General features: G+C 53.3%; 1 protein-coding gene across 4 annotated transcripts in view; it reads left to right on the forward strand.

Annotated features, from left to right (window-relative positions):
* The window catches only part of Pax7 (paired box 7), a 98,768-nt gene that overhangs the window by 39,239 nt on the left and 38,407 nt on the right, over positions 1-21,122 (forward strand). For all 4 annotated transcript variants that reach the window (XM_052718288.1, XM_052718287.1, XM_052718290.1 and 1 more), the window contains 3 exons: positions 14,805-15,004; positions 17,639-17,804; positions 18,798-19,000. In XM_052718288.1, the coding sequence (XP_052574248.1) occupies positions 14,805-15,004; positions 17,639-17,804; positions 18,798-19,000 (569 nt within the window). The remainder of the gene's footprint in view (positions 1-14,804; positions 15,005-17,638; positions 17,805-18,797; positions 19,001-21,122) is intronic.

Below are 21,122 nucleotides of genomic sequence, written 5' to 3' on the forward strand. Positions count from 1 at the left end.
CTCCCTGACCCTTAACGGGAACCCGATGGGACCAATAAAGGCTCCCAGCGTGCCCAGTGCCCAGCCTCGGGAAGGCTGGAGCCCATCCAGTTCTAGAGGCAAAAAGCACCTCAAAGTGAAACCGACTGCTCAGCTCCCACCTCAGGCCACCTAACCACTCACCGCGGCTCCCGAGACATTTGAAAGATTCCTCACTGTTCCCCAGATCGGCCTCAGGCCACTAGCCTTTCCATGCTGGGGGCAGGAGGCAGAGGATTCTGCTTTGAAGGCGTGGAGGGGCTGCGGACCAGGGTGAGAATATTCTGAGCACAAGGTAGGTAGAGAGAGGACTGGGATGGAGAAGAAAATCCAGTTTTCAATTTTCCTCAAGAGAAAAGTAAGCTCGCAAGAGACAGGATAATTTCCCAGCGCGCCGGCCATAAGTACAACCTCCTTGAGACGCAGCGAGTTATTAACGAGGAGAAAGAAAAGCAATTGTGAAACCTCTTTGCCTTCAGCGGAACTGTACAAAACCGCTGATTCCCAGGGGAATCTAATTAGAGGGCGGGGGCCAAGGGCGAGGGATAGAGGCCAAGCTTGGGCTGGGAGGCCCCAGTGGCTGGTTCAGGAGGAGGACAGCGTGGAGGAACATTTTCATTCACAGCACCACAGAAGGTTCGGGGACCTGAGCGAGAATCCTGTAGCTTGACTTTGCCGAAATTATAGCATAGAAAATAGTTGGGCTTGCTAGTTCATGTCTGTCACCCCAAGGCTTGGGGGATTGAGACAAGATGGTTGTCAAGAGTTTGAGACCAGAATGGGCTGCACAGTGAGGTGGTTTGTGTATGGATCTTGTTTTGTCAGGAATCCTAGGCTGGCTGGAAGTCCTCAGGGAAGAAAAACGAGTTTGAACTCCTGGTCCTCCTGTTTCCGTTCTCATGGTGCTAAGGATCGAACACAGGACCTCACACCTGCTAGGCAAGCACTCTCTCAGCTGAGCTATGTCTCCAGCACACATAGTGAGCTTCAGGCCAGTGTGAGTACAGAGTGAGACCTTGTCTCAAAAAGGACAGTCAAGAGACATCCCCAGAATTATAAGGAAGACAGGTACACCTGTGCCTAGCTGACCCAGGTCTGGCAATGCCAATGAGGCCACCCCCATCGGTACCACTATACACAGCATCTGCCACCATATGTGTCCTTGTCCAGAATGCTTCATCCATCGTCACCAAATGCAGCCTCAGTCCACAGAGATCTGGTCCTCATCAGCTCCCCTCACAGGCCATTCACAGCAAGCAGAGCATGGTTCTGGGACAGGGGAGAGGGGCCTGTAAGGAGAGCAGAGACATTGGCATCAGTCCAAGCGTGTTCTACAGTCTCCATGGTCTGTTCAATACCCTCAGTTCGCAAAGGGCAATGAAGTGTCTAGAGGTCTGGATTCAAGTCTGCCTCAGCCACTGACAGCTGTGTGCTCTGGGTAAGACCCAGCCCCTCCCTGGCTCTCAGCTTTAGAATGAGTTTGGCCTTGGTGCCGAAAGGGACACAACACAGTTATGAGTGCAGAGCCTGAGTACAGAGCCTGACAGCTGATGGGAGCATCTCAGATAACCAGTTTCAGTTTATCTTTACCTAGTAGTCTCTAGCTCTTCAGCCCTCTACCCTCAGCTCCTTCAGTGAGAACATTTTTTTCCATGTCCACAAGACACAGGAGCAAGGATTTTGCCCTCTGAGGACCAGTGTGTCTTCGGAATTTGCTACCTCCTGGTATCTTAATGCCACTGCCCTACAATGGCTGGCCACCTTTTGGAGGAAATGACATTATTTATTTTAACAAGATTCAGCTAAACTGAGCTCAGAGCAGTAATTGCCGCAGGCTGCAAGTAACAGCTTTGTCTGTCTGTTTGTCTGTCTGCATCATCAAGAGCACATAAACCTAGAAATGGCATAGGCAGCAGGGCAGATTGGATTTTAACTCCCTCAGCAGTCTGTTTATAGAGCTGTTTGACTCTAGTGAGAATCCAGGGAATGTCAGAGTCCCCAGGTAGAGGGGGCTATTCAGCAGTCATGAAGACACCGTGTTTACAGGGGGACAGGAGTGAATTGAACATCTGGATACAAACGGGGTACTGGATGGATGGTCTGTGTGTTGGTTTCTAGGGCTTATGTCCTCAGCCCTCTTGGAGCAGTCAGCAGGGACCAGGCAGGTGGCTGGTGCCACATAAATCAATCTCTAATGAGATTCTTGTGCAAGGAGAGGCTAACAGACTGGCCAACAATCACACTGACTTAAATAGCAAACTGTTGTGGGCATCTGCTGGGGCCCTGCAAGTTAGGACACCCATCTGGACATGGAGAAGAAATCATTCATTCATTCTTCATTCATTCATTCATAACCATAGGCCAGCTCCTCTCCTGGGCATCAGGAATAAAGCAATGAACAAAACAGAAATGACTATATGTCATCAGTCTGTGACAACATACACTCACGTGGGTCCTCCAAATCATTCAACCACAGAGTTGGTCCAGGACAGGTGCAGTCCTGATTTTGGCTTCTTAAAGCCTCTCTTGACTGGGTGACAGTTCTTTACTCTGGAAAATATCAGGGATGCCTCCGACTACAGAGTCCAGAGGGAAAGACCGGGCGTGAAGAGAGGACTTCGGTCAGAGCCTAGATGGAGAGGAGATGTGTGTCCAGAAAGGGCAGCCTGTAGGCTGGGGCCTGTGGGAGGCAGTCAAGAGAGCTGGGGACTACCAAGAACCATGTGATGCGGTGACCGTGTCAGGCGGCAGGAACAGGCTCAGGGTGGTTCTCAGGCTCTCTGTTCCCCTTCCACCATCACAACAGGGGAGGAGAGCTGTAAGCCGTCACGACCCTTCCCTCTCTGCAGAGCAGGCAACCTTGTCCTGGGGATTGCTGCAGAGCCCTGTCCATGAGTGGCCCTCAAAGCTGGCAAGGACCAGCCCTCACAGGTGACATTTGGGATCTATGTTACAAATGCACCTCCTTAGGCACCACCCACAGACCCACCAGGTGATCCCCACGTGGGAAGTTTGGAAGGAGCTGCTGCTGTACAGTATGCTGACTGGATGCAGAACCCAGTCCCTGCATGTTACCATCCACTCAGATCTCTCTCCTGGCCTTTCTGAGTGTTTCCTGAGGAGTCCCGATTGTCCCGTCCATAAGGGACTGAAGATTCTAACTGCCTTATGAGCTGCTGGGACATCTCAGGTCAAAGCCAGCCCTTAATCTACAGCCACCTTCTTCTGCCCCTGTTGTGCGGTTACGGACAGACAGAAACCACAGAAGGCAGCTGCGGTTCAACAGGCCCATGCAGGTCACTTTTGCAAATCAGTTTCCCCACCTCTGAGGATGAATATCACTCATTCTGAGAGCCTCAGAGAGGCCGGATGTTGGAACTGATACAAAGATGTGAGCCCCCAGAGGGACTGTCTAGCCTAGCCCCTTCTTGGCAGGAAGAGGCAGCAGGATCATGAGGGCATAGCACCTGGTCCAGGTGACAGTGTGTGAGAGCCAGCTGGCCACCCCCTCCTGAGTACTTCCCCCGAGGTCACCCTTTGGGTCCTCACAGCCAGGCAGCTCCAAGGGAGCTCAGCCCAAGTTCCGTGTTTATCTTTCTCTCCCAAGCATGGTGGCTTTCTCAGGATGGGATGGGAGAAGAGTGCAGAGGCCAGGGGCACAGACAGAAGTTCTGGGTCCCCCTTGCCCTCATGGGGGCAAGGGACAGCCCTCACTTTCTCGGCTGCCCACCGGCACCCCAGTGTCAGGACCTGGTTTCAGGCCAACGTCTGATCTGGACCAAGCCTTGCAGGGCAGAGGCGTCTGCTTGCTGTAAGACGTAACTGTAATTAAGAAATAAGCCGCCTCGCCCAGCACCTCGGCAATCATTTGGCTAAGTAACTAGCATGGTCCAATGCCTCAGAAATCACCATTAGAGTACGCTCCTTATGGCCATAAAATTTCTCGTTTTCTGCCTCTCCTCAGCCTCCCCCGCCATCTTCGCCTTGCTTTATTTACACATTCGTCCTCAAACAATGGCAATAAACTCTTTCCCAGAGTGTTGCAAATCAGAAATTTGTCCACATTTTTCCACCACCTTCCACTGTGGACCTGCTCTGCCTGGGAACAGCCAGGCCAGGCCAGCTGGAGAGGGCTGGGCAGCTCAGATTGATAGAGGGTTGTCCTCACCCCACCCCACCTCTGCCCCAGGAAGAGGTTGCTGGGGAGAAGGCAGGAGGGGAGGGGGCCAGTGGCCAGCAGGAAGCAAGGGGCCTCTAGGACTAGGAGAAAGAGAGAGGCAGAGACAGAAAGGAGGGAGGGGAGAGGAGGAAGAGTCTACCTCTTCCCTCCTCCTAAGAGAAGAGGGCTTAGGAGACAGAAGAAGCAGAGTTGGCCCCAGACGGCTTGTGAGGGAAAAGTCCTCCTTGTACCATGCAGGAAACTGATTTTAAGATGTCCTGTGGCTCATACTGACCCCCACAACCTAGTATCCAGGCCCCTTCTGGAACTTCAACCCCCACTGATCTGTAGTCCTTTCTAGGGTGACAGCCAGCCCTACTATGTACCGAGCACCCTGTCCTGGGCTTTGATGAGTGATGAATAAGTCACATACAGCCAGGGCCCCTTCTCAGGTTGATCTTAGACACCCAGGAGAACCTTCTTCTCAAGATGGGGGAATGGTGCTCAGAGAGGTGATTGAGACTCAACAAAGGCCACAAGGCAAGATGGTGAAAACTTCAAGGTCTCCATCTAAAGTTCCTTTATTTTTTTAACCAGCCCAAAGGCCTTCTGGGACCCTTCCCATGGCTGGGGCTATAGTCCTCTTATCTAGTGAGTCGTGGGGCTTCTGCAGTCTCACACACACACACACACACACACACACACACACACACACACACACACACACACACACAGTCTTATATAGCTCAGGCTGGCCCCCAAGTGCTAAATTCGAGGCATGCCCGTCTGGTTTATGCAGTGCTGGTGATGGTACCCAGGGCTTTCTGCTTGCTAGACAAGCACTCTGCCACCTGAGCTACATCTCCTGCCTCATGTGTAGTTTTATTAATGCATCTTGGGCTTTTTGATGTGTACGGGTTTTTGTCTACATGTATTCATGTATACTACATGTGTCCAACGCCTGTAGGAAAAAGTATCAGATCCCCTAGAACTGGAGTTACAGACAGTTGTTGGCCACTGTGTGAGTACTGGGAATTGAACCCAGGTCCTTTGGAAGAACAATCAGTGCTCTGTGTTGAGCCACCCCTCCAGTCCCACATCTTAATGTCTTAAGTGACACATTGTAGTTGCCCATGTTTATGGGGTGCAGAGAACATTTTAGGGGCCACAGGGTATGTAGTTCACCTACCTACCCTCTTAGACATGTGCCATTCCTTTGGGCTAGGGACATGTACACTCCTATGTCCTGGCCATCTTAAAATATTCCATTATTCATTGTTACCATCATGACCCACCGTACACTAGAACACTAGAAGAGATTCCCTCCACCTCCCACAGCATCCATGTCCCATTAGCCAGTACCCATATTTCCCATCTCCATGGAGCTCCTGGGGGCAGCCTAAGGAGACAGTGACGACACTGGAATGCTCAGAGGGTTGTCACTTTAAGTCACTTCTGGCAAGCAGGTGTCCTAGGTAAGGCTTTCTGTCTCTAGAGAGGAATGCATGGCCTGCACTAGAGCGCCCTGCCCCAGGGATGGAGAGACACCCAGCTTTGCAGTGACTCCCCCAGTCCCCCAGCAGCCAGCTAAGTTGTGGCCATGGCAGTGGGAAGCTGAGCCTTTACTAGAAGCAGGATGGGGACATCTTGGTCTGTGGGCCTGTGCAGCCTGCAGGAGGGACTCAGTGGTGTCTACAGAGACACAGAGAATTGTACACCTTCCCTGGCAACAGAATGCTAGTTCCAGAAATTTCTGCAAGGCCTACTTAATACAAATGAGGAGTGGTGATGGGGGGGGGGGTTGAGTGAAGGGAACGAGTTGGGAAAGGAAAGTGGGTGGCAGGGCCTTGGGGAGGAAGCTGCAACCTGGGCATGCTCGAATGTGTGTGTGTGTGTGTGTGTGTGTGTGTGTGTGTGTGTGTGTGCGCCCATGCATATGCAAATGTGTGCACGTGTGTGGAGAACAGAGAACAACCTCAGATGTCATTCCTCAGGTGCCGTCTGCTTTTGTTTTGAGACAGGGTCTCCTAGTGGCCTGGAACTCCCCAGGCTAGGTCTGCTGGCCTGTGAGCCCCAGGCTTCCCCCTGTCTCAGTTACTCCATGATCGGGATGACAAGGCTGTGCATGACATCTGGCCCTTACTTGGGTTCCAGGGATCAAACTCAAGCCCTCTTGAGTGCCAGCTGAGCATGCTCTCCAGCTCCCGTCAGCTTTTGCGTTTTTGGATGAGTAACGCCTGTGGCTTCTGTATTTAGGGGTGGCTGCAGGCTCTTCCATTTTAGTTTTGAGACAGGGCCTTACTACATAGCCCTGGCTAACTTTGAACTCACCCTGTAGCCCAGGCTGGCCTAGAACTCACTATGCAGCCCAGACTGGCCTTGAACTCACAGAGATCCCCCTACCTCTGCCTCCCGAATCTACCTCGGCCTCCCGAGTGCTGGGACTAAATGTGTGGGCCACCATACCTGGACTCTCTTTAGTTAGTCTTTTAACCTCAGACTTCTTCGTGGCTGAGCTGGGAGAGGTACAGGCAAGAAGCAAAGCCTGAGTCCCGAAGCCAGTTTCCATGTTGAACCTCTCCATGACTGCCACCCTCTGTCTCCCGGGCTCAGCACTGAGGAGGCTGAGGAGCAGGGAGGGCAGATCTGACTTCATGGTGCTGAACTAAGACGGCAAGAAATGGTGTCCTGGGTTCTACTCTGCCCCACACTGGTTGTCACTTTCTCTGATTGATGTTCATAGGTGGTGTAAGTCAGCCAGTTATTGGAATAACCCAAGGAAGGGATAGGGAGACGGTTCAGCTGGGGAAGTACCTTGCCTTGCAAGCAGGAGGACTCGGGTTTGATCCCCAGGAACCACTTAAAAAGCCAGGCACTGTGACACACGCTTGTAAACCCTATGATGAGGAGGCTGAGACAGACACGTTCCTGGAGGCTCACTGGCTAGCCGGCCTGGACTACTTGTCAAGTTCCAGGCCAATCAAAGACCCTGCCTCAAACAAAAGGTGGAAAGTGCCTGAGGAGTGACACCCAAGGTTGTTCTCACTGCCGTGTTTCATGATGCCCACCCCACCCCCACCAAGCACATGCACCTCCGGGTGTGTGACACACACAGAAATAACCTGAGGAAGAAGAGGGTAAAATCAGTGTTCTTAAAGCCAGAGTTAGAGTATGAAGCTTTGGAGTTCAGCTCCAGTTAGGGTAGGTTTGCTCCTGTCTCCAGGGCGCTCACACCTCTCCCCACATTAGCCACATGGGACAACATGTTTAAAGAGACTGAGTTAGACAGGCCCCCAGGACCCTTGACCTTCCGTCTTCAGGCAGATGCACTCTAGTTTTGAACTCTGCACCCTGACTCAGCGTCCTTGGCTAAGATGTTTCCCACCCAGGACACCTGACTCCCACACATGACGTATGCTTGGTTCCCAGTTCAGTGCAGAAGAAAGAACACTAGATCCACCCTGGAAAACATAACTGAGTTCTCATCACACAGTATTGTTCCAAGCAGAGCTACTTCCTTCTTCCTGGACCCGCCCCTTCCTGTCGGGAATGTATAGACAGCACCCTCTAATGCCTAAGGACCATACTATGCTCTTAGCACAGGATCATGTTCAAACTGCCCCACATGGACCCCACATTTTCTGATACAAATCATGAGGACTGTCTAGCTGAGGAGGGGCTTTGTCAAGTTGTGAGTAGATGTGAGTTCAACTCCAGCTTTCCCAGAGAGGCTACATCTTTTCTCTTGTTGTGGGGGGGGGGGGTTAAAACATCAAAAGGCTGGGGGTCCAGGGATCCTGTTTTCATCTGCTCCTCTTATGGCCCCCACCTCTGGAGGAGCCTCTAAGGAAGCAAGGGTTCTGACAACCTGGTATCTGGTTCTGGTTCACAGGGGTCCTTCAGACCTGAGGGGGTGGCGTCTTACTCTCTGACAGACCAGGTCCCCTTAAGAAGTAGGAGGTAGCCCTGCTAGATTGGTACATTTCACCCACCTCCCTAGACATGCGGCAGACATGACAGAGCTCCTGAGCTAAACTGGGCTCAGGCTGTGGAAAACCCCAGAGTAGAGCCCCACCACCGGCCTCTGCCACCACTGCTTTCTTGGCTGTAGCTATGAGTGCATCCCTGAGACTCTGACCTCAACACAGGCTCTCAGCTCTGTGATGTAGTGTTGGCCCAGAAGCTGGAGTTAATGAAATTCCTGGAGCCAGGACATTTGGGATCCACCAGATCCCCCACACAGGATGAGGGAGAGAAGGCAGCAGGGCCTGGAAGCTGGCAGAGACACGCCCCCCACCCCCGCATAGAAGAGCCTTTGGCTGCTTCTGAGCTCCCAGCTCTCTCCCTTCTTCCCAAACTGGTGGACACACAGCCTGCATAGATAGGGCAGGGTACATGGCTGGGTCCTTGTTACCAGGAGCAGGGAAGATGTGTATACGTGGAAGGAAGAACAGTCAGTGTGACCAGAAGTGAGAACAGAGCTCAGTGGCCAGCGATGGCTCTCCTAAGCACCTCAGGGCAGGACCCGTTTTTGAGCCCCAGGTGATGAGGATAGAGAGGGTGTCTGGGATGCTCTATATGAGTCGAGGCTAGACCATTCTGCTCTTCACCGGCAGTGCACACACAGCATCCCTCAAACTCAGACAGAGTAGGGCACTGTTGAGAAGAGTGGCGTGTCCCCAGCATCCATCTCTTTGTCTTGAGACACAAAGCCATTTCATCATCTGTTCACTTATGCCACGCACCCTCAGTGGCTCTCAGTGCCCAGCGTCAGAGGTTCAGTGATGGAAAAAAATGCCAGGCCAGGGAGAACTCCCGTTTCACACAGCTGGCAGTGATGTGTGTAAAGGGAGTGTTTAGGGCATGTATGTCATTGGGAAGGTTGGGTCCCTAGTATGAGATGATTCCACACAGGGGTCCTGTGTGGGTCAGCAGCCAGCATCACGCTGTTTTGTCCACTTCCAACCTTCCCGCGCCTGGCTAGCTAGCCACAGACTTCATGAGTGAACCAGGCCAGGGGTCATGACGAGGCAGGGGGCACAGTCCAGGGTGGGACAGAAAGGGCAGAGCCAGGCAGGACAGAGAGTTGGGGCCTGAAGCTGAGTTGCTTGGTGCTGGGCTGGGTGTCAACAAGGAATATGGGTAGGAGAGGTGGGCTAGAGCAGGGTGCTTCATCTCCTGGCGGGAGTCCTCGTGTCTCTGTGAATCATGCATTGGCCAGTTCCTGCAAACCAGCCTGGCCTGTGCACACCTGGTGAGCCAGTTACAGCCGAGCACTTTGCACAGAGGGCCGAAAGGACGGGCCACCACTAGGCTGGCGGCCCCCAGCTGAGCTGTAAATGACTTTTCCATTTGCTGAGGCCTGTGCCCCAGCCTGCTTGGTATTCAGAGACACTGGGCCCATACTCGCCAGCTCTCGGCTCTGCCCGAATTACTTGATTAAAACGCATATCAACTATTATGTGATTCGTTTCTCTGCCGCAGCTCCAGACCAGGGCCTATGTTAAACTGTAATAACCGGGATGGGAGGAGGAGGGAGAGGGGTATAGGCAACGGGGCTGCGAGGGCTTCTGGGATGGGGTGCCGAGCAGAGAGACCCTGTGCCTCTTGGCTGGTGTTAGCTTCCACTGCCTGAGGGTGAGGAGGCCTTGGGAGGTGTGTGGCTTCAAAACCACCTCTGTCCGTGAGGCTTCCCCAGCCAGAAAGAGAAGGGCAAGGCGGGGAGGGCGGAGCAGCCGCCATGATTTCAAGATCACAAGCGGGCTCCTCAGAGAAGCTGCCATGGCAGGCGTCCACCGCCAGGTGTGGAGCCAGGGTCCCCTGGCTTTTGTTCCAGCCCCACTGCTCCAGGGCTCCACTGGGCACCTGTAAAATGGGCCGGCCTCATCTTCTGGCATGCCAGCTGATCAGAACAATGGTTTCATGTTAGCAGCGTGAAGGGTCTGCATTCCTGTACACAGAGATAGGTGCTGCAGGATGCCTGACTTCAAAAGGCACCTGAGATTGCTCTGCCAGGCTGTGAGCACTGGTGCCGCTGAGTGCCTGCTGTGTGCCAGGCACCATTGGTGTCACAGTCAAGGATCTGCTGGCTTAGCAAGACCGGTAGACTCATCCACAGACATGGCCATTGTCTCCAGAGACTTAAGATATCACTCTGCATATGTGTGTGTGTGTTGGAGGATGGGGATGTGCATGGGGATCTGAGGTCAGTCTTGGGAGTTTATTCCCAAGGAGCTGTCTATTGGGACAAGGTGTCTCACTAGGACCTAGGGCTCACCAGTTGAGCTGGGATAGCTGGCCGGTGACTCCCAGGGATTCATTTGTGCTGAGATTACAGTGCACACTTCCACTGGCTCCCTGTGTGGTAGCTGGGGGTTGAACTTGGGTCCTCAAACTTGTGCAGCGAGTACTTGGCCACGGAGCCACCTCCCAGCCCTTCATGCCTGTTTCTGACAGTTGAGACTTAAGAGCCCCCCGAAACGGTGCTGAAATCTACCAGTGCTGGCTCCTTGCTGGTAGATCACCCACTGTGAGGGGTTGTACTGAATAAGCAGGCTCCATCCCACAGCAAGGACGTGGCTAGAGAGAGGGGCAGGAGATGGCCCTGCATATTCATACAGGGATGATGAGCTTGATTGGGAGCCTTGTATGTGGGAGTGTAGAGTCTGGATACATGAATGGCAGATGGTTAGTAGCCTCACTGGTTTACTGAGACTTCTTGGCATAGCCCGGCACTCGGTGATGGCTTCCTGGGATGGGATGGGCTCTAGAAGAAGACCTTGGAGGGGGCAGAAGCAGAGTATCTGTGGGAGGTTATGGTAGCCACCCCAAGCGACTTTCCCTTTGTCTCCCACCGTCATCCAGGCTAGGCTATCCTGGGCTTTGACAAACCAGCATCTCTGGTCTCTGAACTGTCCTCAGATTTCCCTGGTTTTTGTGGGTCATGTAGCAGTCTTGATGTCTGATGGCTGTCTGTCTGTCCTGTGCACCCATTCGCTGGATATGGTGCTTCCCACCTTGGGCTAGGAAATCCCAGCACAGGAGTGATGTCTCCTCCATCAGACAAGCTCCCTAGGACAGACTGTTTCTCCCCAATTTAGAAACCATTCTTCCCTGGTTGGCATGGGCCTCCTGCTCCCCAAAGCAGAGACAGGATTGGCTCCTTACTGTACCTTCTTTTTTGAGCTAGTGGTTGGGACAGTTGCATCCCCCAGCTGCAGGGAAGGAGGAAGGCTGGAGTCACAGCTGTCCAGGAGCTGCTCCCTCCTGCCTACCCCAAATCTGCCAATTATTTAATGAATGCTTTTCTGTGTCTGCTTTCCCCACAATCCCTCTCCCCAGGCCCGACGCCCAGGCTCCAGTAAGCCATCAGCTTTCCCTGTCCAGAGGTCTAAGCTGCAGCTTGCAGGGCCACCAACACACTTAGTCTTATTAACTTAACCCAGAAGGTGAAGGGTTCCCAGGGGCAGAGAAGGGGGTGCCGAGAGGGCAGGGTATAAGGAACTGAGTCAAGGGCACCAAGGGGTGGCACAGAAGCTCTTGTGTCCCTTCTCAGGCCTCTCTGTTCCCCCTACCCCATTTTTCTCTCATCTTTACTATCATTATTAATAATAATGATCCCATCTGTGTGCTTTCTGTCCCAAATCACTCCCCGTCTACTTTATTCTGTTCCCGAAGCCTTCCAGCGGTGGGGTGGTATGCATAAATAGATTCCATCCTCTCTTTCCAGTTGAGAAAACCAAGAAAGGAAGTGACTTTGCCAAAGACACATGAAAGTGAAAGACTGAGACCTGGGTCCAGTTCTGAGGTCTCAGCTGGACCAGGGTTGTCCCAGGAGTCCTCAAACACCCAAACTATCTCCCAACTACATCCCTCCAAAGAATGAAGAAATTTGGACTTTAGGCTGTGTGGCCTCCTTCAAGTGATTGAATCTTTCCCAGTCTTATTTGGCCTGTTTTTAAGGGACTCAGTAGCTGGGGCTTCACAGATCTGTCAAATGAGGATACACAGAAAAGGGTGCAGGAATGGAGGTCTGGTCCCCTGGGATGGGCCAGAGAGTTGGAAACTGAAGTCACAAGTAGGCTGCATCCTGGTCTCTTCAGAACTCTTTGGATCTTTGTGGGCAGTGGGATAGACCTGTCCTCCTCGGCATCCAGAGGGTTGTTATGGCAGCGCTTCATCACAGAGGACCAGTTCTCTCAAACAGCAGAGGCTTGTGGGCCCTGCTTGGCTCTCTTCAGTTTTGACTTGGAATTGGTGCCTCTAGATCCACAGAGCTCCACAGATCCCTGCTTACTAAGGATGGGAGGGACAGGGAGCCAGGGAGGAAGTTGGTAGTCTGTTCAGAAAGCTGCAGTCTGAAAAGCAGGGAGAAAAGGGTGAGGAGGAGGCAAGAGTCTGGCCATGATAGAGCATCAGCCGGCAGGATGATCTCTGCCCGTGGTTTTGTTCCCGACAGTCCTGATCACCATCCACCTGGCCAGTGTCCGACTTTCTGAGTGCAGGGTCACCTGGAGGGACATTCCCTGGAGCCTGCTCACGCCATGAATACTTCCTCCCCTGACTTAACCACTCTCCTGGTCCCCGTGAGAACACTGAGACCACTGGTGTGTCCAGCTCTGAACCCCAGGGTGTGCTGGGAACCCCAGGGTACCATGCGTGCCCACATTTGATGCTCTCACCAGAGCTAGGGCGGGTGGGCAGCTGGCAGGCTGTCTAGAAAAGGACAGGGGAAGGGTTGGCTTTGACCTTAGGTCATTGAGCTCCATTGGCTCTCTGGCCATGGAGCAGAGTGTCACAATCAGTGACACAGCCTGGCGGTGGTCACTAAAATACAGAGATGAGTCCCCAGTGAACGAGATGAAGTGATGGAGGGAAGGGAAGAGCTGAGGAGGAATCCAGCCCAAGCCAGGGCATTGGCCAAGACTCTCTCCCTCCCCATGTGCCACCTGGCTCCTGGCAGTGGATGCAGCCCTGTGGCAAAATGATCCCGTGTGCTTTTGATGCACAGGACCTTTGCACATGCCCCTCTCGCAGCCTGGCATGCTTTTCTCTTGACTCCAGATGACTTATTTCTAAATTGCTGTATTTTGTTGTTGTTGTTGTTGTTGATGATGATGATGATGATGTTGCTCTCACTGTGTTGTGAGTGGGGTGTGTGTGTTGGGAGAGGGATTGTTCTTTGTGGGAAGGGCCTAGACTCTCATGTAGCCAATCCCAGAAGCATCTGAGTGTATGCTGGTGGGTAGGTCAGAGAGGGGAGTGTAGGCTGACTGCAGTGTAGACAGCTGCCCAGAAGCTTTGAATACTTCCACCTACCTTTCTGTGACTCTGTTTCCCCATAGGTAGTGTGAGCAGGCAGCTGCCCAGTCCCTCTAGCTTGCCTTAGACCGAGCGCTCTGGGCACAGAGTCTCGGTCACACCTTGTCGCCGGTGTGCTTGGCCTATGCAGGAGCATGGTAGGTGCTCAGTAAATGATCTGTAAATGAATTAATGAATGAGTGAATGAATGCACAAATGAACAGAAAGGCTCCAAGAATCCCAACAGCGTGGCAAAGGGAAGGGAAAGATAAATGAAGGTAAACAGAGGGAGAAACAGGAAGGAACGGGACCGGTCCAGTCTCTCAACTACTCCACCAGGCCAGAGAAGGGCAGGAGGCTCAGTGCCGCTGGTGGGGATGAGAAGCCCGCTCCGTTCCCCAGGTCTAAGCCCTAACAACTGGGACAACTGATCAAGCCGTTTCTTTTCCCCTTTTTTTGGTTTTTCAAGACAGGGTTTCTCTGTGTAGTCCTGGCTGTCCTGGAACTCGCTCTGTAGACCAGATCTGCCTGGAACTCACAGAGATCCACCTGCCTCTGCCTCCTCTGCTGGGATTAAAGGCGTGCGCCACCACTGCCCGGCTGATCAAGCCATTGCTGCAGCCTCCTTCCTAGCTGGCCTGAGAGCTCAGCTGCCTGTCAGCCCCTTCCTGAACAAGCCTGGCCCCAGCCTCCCACACTCACGGGAGACCAAAGCCTTTATCTTGCATGCTTTCCCCAAAGGAGGAATTGCTCCTTGCTCACTGGTTTTTGCTTTCCTGCTTTTCTTAAAGACAGGTTTACTGGCGTGCAGTAAAAAACGCAACCACACTCCCTGCCTCAGAGCTTAGCATCCTTTGAGGATTTTTCAAACTTTATTTTACATTTATTTATTTGGGGAGGGGGCACATATCACAGCTTGCACGTACTTGTGGGAGTAAATTCTCTCCCTCCACCACGTGGTTTCCAGGGAACTGAACTCAGGTCAGCAGTGCTTGTGCAGACTTTACCCCCAGAGCCTCCTCAATGGCACCTATCCCACGAGTTTTGATAGATGCTTTTCATCATGTCTTAAGTCAGGGGCATCCATGTCAGTGTAGATAATCTGAATGCCTAGCTGGAGGGGCTAGCTTTAAAAGCAATGGAATACTTAGGCAGAAAGTATTTACCCAGTCTCCTGGGCTGAGCACAGAGGTTCTCTCCCATCCTTCATTGCTCAGCCATGATGTGGTAAGCAGTCTTTTCCCTTTGGGAGAGACTGGGTCCCCAGGACAGTGTTCAGAGAAAAACATAGGCATGACCCCTTGTCCACTGTGTCACTCGGCTCTAGGGAACCGTCTGGACGAGGGCTCAGATGTGGAGTCAGAGCCTGACCTCCCACTGAAGCGCAAGCAGCGTCGCAGTCGGACGACATTCACTGCTGAACAGCTGGAGGAACTGGAAAAGGCCTTCGAGAGGACCCACTACCCAGACATCTACACCCGAGAGGAGCTGGCGCAGAGGACCAAGCTCACGGAGGCACGAGTCCAGGTAGGGAGAACTGGGTGCTCGCTGGAGTCAGAGGTTAGGGGTGGAGGAGCTAATTCCGACAGCTCCTGAGTCTAGTGCTGACTCCAGAGGTTTGCGTGGGAGATCCCGGGATCACCTACACGGTATTGCACCCAGCCACCGAAGAGGAGGCACATGTCGGTTGGTTACAGATTGACAGATTGAGGTGAAGACCCCAAAGTAGAGGAGGGACGCAGGGAGAGATGAGAAGAAAGAAGAAAAGGGAGAGGGAGAATGGGAAAGAGAGGCGGAAAGAGAGGAGAAAAGGGGAGTGAACAGTAGTCAGTCAGAGAAGAAGGCAGGCACACAGAATCTCCAAACTTCCCTGTGTGGAGGGAAATTTCCCAGCAGGCCTCTCTTCCTCAGGCAGGGAATGAGTTTCCCATTGCTAGAAGAATGCAAGATGTGTTCTGAGTAGGTTCACCCAATGCTCTAAACACCCTAAGTACACAGTCCCTTATCCGTGGGGCTGGTGACAGGGGAGAGGGGCCAGGCTGAGGTTCAGGTCTGTGTGGGGGAGGGGCAGCCCATCTCATCTGCCCCAGCCTGAGTCCTGAACATCTCTTCTCCTGCAGAGCACAGACTAGACTCACCTCTGCACCTGCCTGGAGAGGGCTAAGGCAAGGGAGGAGATGGGGGAGGGCAGGGTGATTTGCTGAGTGGTTCGGCATGGGAACCTTGTCCTAGACTGTTGCCTTCATGGACAGAGGAGGCGGGTCTGCAGAGGGGCTGCCTCAAACCATGCTGTCCCTCGAGATGTGGCTCTCCTCAGCAACTCCGTGGCTGCAAGCCGCAGCGTCTTTCCAAGGTGATGGAGCCTCACACTCACACTCAGGTTGGGTTGGCCACTCCCCCAGCCCAGGTCCCGGATTAGGAGGCTGGAGCTCAGAGAAGTGGCCTGTGGGACACAGCTAGACTGTGGCAGCTTGGCCTGGCTGGCACTGAACCCAAATCTCCTGCCCTCCTGGTGACAGTGGAGCTGCAGACTGCCTGCCCTTTCTCCTGGATCCCCGCAGCTGTTGTCCTGGTGCATTCCTCCAGGCTTCCTCACTGCCTAGTCTGGCAGCCTGTGGCTTCCCACCACCCGGAGCCTGGCAACTTCTTAGAAAAGTTCCTGGCCATCAGGACAGTGCTTTCACTGGCCCGGGAGACAGGGAAACAGGTGTTACTCAAGGTCCAAGGAGGGAGGGAGGGGTCTGGGAACGGAGGAGGCCAAGCCTTGGCGAACCACAGAAAGGCCGCCAGCCATCGATTCACTGGGTCCCTCTCTTCTCGTGGCCTGTCAGCTCCCTGGGTAGGATAGAGCAGAGAGGAAGAAACAAAAGCAAAATTACAGAGAGGCTGACCCAAAATCTGAAGACTTAGCCCTAAGGGAGGAGTCTGGAAGCATTCAGACACTTAGAGGCCCTGGAGGTGGGACAAGGGCTGACGGGACATACACTGTAGTCCAACAGAGAGGTCTGCAGGAAGAGGCTCCAGGTGGACAGCCTCCATCCCTGCCACTGACCAGCTGAGTCTCCTCCAGTAGCTCAGCCTCCTCTTCCAAAATGCAGTTGGTACCAGGAGCTCAGGGTCGGAGCTCAGTGGTCACTAAGACTCCTTTGGGTTCTGAGGTCTTACCAGCAAAGCGGATGACCAGTGAGGGGATGAGACCACTGTGGATGGAGGTGTTCAAACAAAAACACAGAGACCTTGGATTGGGAAGCCTGGCCTGGGATCCCTGCTGTGGGGAGTGGGCCAGGGACTCAAGGCCCTGGGTGCTGTTGCGATTCTCCAACTCATCTGCATCTTGCCACTTAGCCTCTGCTTTGAGGACTGTGTACTTCTAGGGTCTCTGGGACATCCCGTCTCAGCGTGTGGGTGAGTGGAGTGGTTGAAATGAGCATGGAGTTGGAATCCGGGGCTCACTTGCCCCACCTTAGATGCAACCATGAGGGTGCTGGCGTTGTAGGAGGGCTTTCTGCCTAAAAACTAAAGAGCCTGATACAGGAACTGCCTTTGGTGAAAGGGAGCAGCATGTAAAAAGTCTAGAAGTGGAAAGGAACCCCCAGCCGTTTTGTGTGTGTGTGTGTGTGTGTGTGTGTGTGTGTGTGTGTGTGTGTGTGTGTACATTCATGTAACATGTGTACCTGTGCATGTCCTAACAGTGCTAAGGCTATGTGAGCAGGGCAGGGTCTCAGCCTCCAGTTGGCATAGCTGGGTGCCAACGACATCCTTACTCAGGACATTCTGTATGTGGTCTCCTCTTGGAGGGCTTCCTGGAGGAGTTGGAGGTTTGGAGTAAGGACTGGAGACCTGGACTGGAGCACTGCCCTGGGAAGAGTGCTAACAGACTTCTCCAGGCCTCCTGTCACCCTGTCCTGTGACTGTCACCTACTCCCTCTGGTTCTTAGTCCCTCACCTGTAAAACAGGGGGCATTCTAGAAGACCTTCCTGGAGAGTGGTCAAGGGACCCTGCCTTTGAAGTTCCCTGCAGACCATCCTGGACTGCATGGGCGGTGGGCTCTGCTTCTTGGAAGAAGACACTGACCAGCTGGGAGCCGCCTGCTGGGGCATCACCTCACCCATGCGTCAGCTCTCTGCAGGGGCCCAGGCTCAGCATCTTCTCCCCTTCAGGTCTGGTTCAGTAACCGCCGTGCCCGCTGGCGCAAGCAGGCAGGAGCTAACCAACTGGCTGCCTTCAACCACCTGCTGCCTGGAGGGTTCCCACCCACTGGCATGCCCACCTTGCCACCCTACCAGCTGCCAGACTCTACCTATCCCACCACCACCATCTCCCAAGGTGAGTGTCTGTGATCAGAAAATGCACAGTCCTGCTGTTCTGACCTTGAAACTCCTGGTCACTCGGGGCTGAAGAGAAAAAGCTCCTCCCGCCCTTCCCCCCTCCCGGGGCAGCACTGGACCACTGAGATCCCCCTCAAGGAAGGAAGATCCTTTGGGCACAGTTCTTCTGGTAGCTCCTAAGATGCCACACAGCCCCAGTCAGGGGAATGCTGGAGGGAGGTGGCAGGGAGAGAGCCCAGGATATCCAAAGGCCTTGGGAAGTAAAGATTTCCTTCCCCAGTTTCCTCCCCACCCCCCAGTCTTGCTTCCACCCCAGCATACACAAGAAACCCCTTGTCATCTGAGGCACAGAGCTGCCTCCTGAAGGGCTTGGAGGCTGACATTCTGGAGGCTAAAGAGCCAGAGAGTCCTGCCCATGATTCTCAATACAAAATCAAGCCAATGCTGAGGACAGCAGGGTCCCAGCCCTGGAATGCTGTGCGGAGGGACTCTACTGGCCAGGAGGAGAAACAACTGAGTTCCATCATTTCAAGCATCACTCACTCATTGACCTCGACTCTGGCCCAACCTGGCTGAACCTCAGAGGCCCCTGTCCCCCACCCCATAAGCTACTCGTGCTTTGTACCCTTCTTCAGCACTAATGAAGGCATCTGACAGGTTATCAGTACCCACAAAATGCTAATAGGACAATCCTGGGTAGGTTATAGTTCTCATCAGGTACAACTTACAGTCCATTTATTGAGCATCCACTGTATGCGTAACACAAGGCACCAGGACCCACCTGTGTGTAAATTGCCTAGAGGTCATCTCTACACATCAGCTGGGTGGTAGTCAAGCCTGGGCCAGTCTGTAGGGCTGCCTGGGAACCAGCTTGTTTCAGCCCAAGTCACTTGAGCAGCTGGTTCCCTTTGCTCCAGAGGGCACATCTGGGTGGAAGAATCCCAAGGCTGCTTTTGCCACTTGCTTAGGACCTCTCTGGGTCTCTCCTCAGATGGGGGCAGCACAGTGCACAGGCCCCAGCCCCTTCCACCGTCAACCATGCATCAGGGTGGACTGGCTGCAGCCGCCGCCGCAGCTGATACCAGCTCTGCCTATGGAGCCCGCCACAGCTTCTCCAGCTACTCGGACAGCTTCATGAACCCAGGGGCCCCCTCCAACCACATGAACCCCGTCAGCAATGGCCTGTCTCCTCAGGTAAGTGGCCTCTTCGCTCCATTTAGGGGTCTCGTTGCCAGACTCCTGCTGACCCAACCAGAGGGGCTCAAGGCAACCCAAGCTGTCTCTCTCCCACAGGGGAAAAGTGTCACTCAGAACTCAGTGGTCTTGGGAAGCCTCTGGGTGCTGGGGACCCTAAGAGAATTTGAATGGGAAACAAATGTTCCTTCTTCCTTCCCTTGCCTGTGTCTGTGATCATGGCTCTGGGCTGACCTTCCTCTTGCTGCCAAGCTGGAGATTGGGGAACAGGTTGTCATTTCCCCCAAATCAGCAGGGAATGATTACAGGACCCGCTCTTGGCCTAACAGCCATTCCGAGCTTGATAACACTGACCCACGGTGTCATCATGTACACCAGGCACCTTCCTGCAGTGAGCAGGGGAAGGCTGGTGCTGGGTTTGAACCTAGAAAAGAGAGTTCTTCCTAGATCCAGTCAGTGCTCCAGGCCTCGCTTGTTGTCAGGAGTGACCAGTCGTTGAGATGAAGGGATCTCTCCGATTGGTGGAGGGAATTGCTGCCCAGGTTCTGGGCCAGGATCTCTACTTTTGATGGGAGCTTAGAAACTCAGGTTCACTCACGTGCAATTGGTTGCGGGACCAGTCACTCTTGGCCCAATGGAGTGGTGGCTTTGGAGAAAGATGGAGCAATAACGGAGAGCTTGGAGTGGTTATTGGTGGGTTTGTTGGACAGACCTGATGTTTGGCGTCTGAGTGATTTTTGAGGAGCTGATGTGTTTGCTTCTGTAGCTACAACAGGCTCCCAAGTTCCCCTGAGGAAAGAAGTCTATTCTGTCTCCCACCGGCCATGCCTTTCTTCCTCCTGTCTGCAGGAGCCAGGCTTGGCAAGGGGAGCAAACTGATCTGAACAGCTGTGTTGTACGGGAGAAGGTGCAGGCTTTGGGGGAGACAGAGAGCCTCTCTCTGCTGCTCTGGGGCCAGTGTGCATCTGGGCACCTCAGCTTTTCCCTGTTCACAGGGTCTGTTCCTAATACTTTACCAGGAATACAGCTGTGATATGTGGATGGTTGTGTGTGTGCGCACCCATCCACCGAGGGTGGCAAGGGTATCCTCCGAATACCGAGGGTAGAATGGAGTCTGGATGTAAGTCAAAAGTCTCAACATGTCAAAGCCCCTGCTTAACTCAGGGTTCACTCTCATTTTCATGGCTCTGGGGTCTTGGGAGGGATCTGTTTGGGGGAGAGAGAACAATCATAGTACAAGTTGACCTCCCTTGTCCTCTGTCCCCAATAGGACATTCCCCCAGGGTTCATCTAGGCCCTTAGGAATGTGTCACCTGAGCTGAGGTAGGTTGGCACACTATTTATTACCCGGGAATAGAGATCTGGTCCCTGTCACCTGGATAGTGTTAGCCATGCAAGTTGGAAGGCATTTTTGTTTTTCCAGAAGCCAAAGGGGATTCTGTGTGTAGCTGAAGCTGGGAAATTTAGGGATGGGACCAGCCTGCCTGCGTATCTTACTGGTGGTCTGTGGCTGCCTGTGGGAAAACAGACCTATCCTCTTCCCATGCTTTGACTAGGATCTCTTGTCCCCATCCAGTCTTGGAAATGGGTGACTCTGAGTGCCAGGGACTCCCTGAAGAGACCCAGCAGGATTTCATAAGAAATTCCTTTGTTCCTTGAAGTTATACAAGGTACCCATCCTGGAGGTAGCACTTCAGAGGTCTGTCCCTGCACTTGGGACAAATCAGTAAAAGCAAGTGAATAGACCCTGCCCTGGGGAGTCACCAGAGCAACCACGTCCTAGTGACTCGATGATGACAAGAGGACTGAGCTTTCCGCAGTCCTGGGACTGACACTGTCCTGTTGTTATTCATATTTTAACCCATGTATGAGTCAGGATTCAAACCTACATCTCAAAAGTCCCAGATCCTAAATTCTCACCTGGATGGAAAGAAGGGTTCCTTTGAGTCATGCTGTAAGTTTAAAAAAAACCAAAGTCCAAGCACCTCAGATTGGAGGCTACTGGCAGAGTAGCATTCCTCAGTCCAAAGCTTCCCTTGAAGCTCAGAACCTCTGATGCCCCCACCCACAGACCCCCACCTTATACCACTGGCCATTAAGTACTCCACAAGGGACATCCTGG

Source organism: Peromyscus californicus, unplaced genomic scaffold (assembly GCF_007827085.1).
Source record: "Peromyscus californicus insignis strain IS unplaced genomic scaffold, ASM782708v3 Scaffold_5__1_contigs__length_169319896, whole genome shotgun sequence".
NCBI lineage: Eukaryota > Metazoa > Chordata > Mammalia > Rodentia > Cricetidae > Peromyscus > Peromyscus californicus.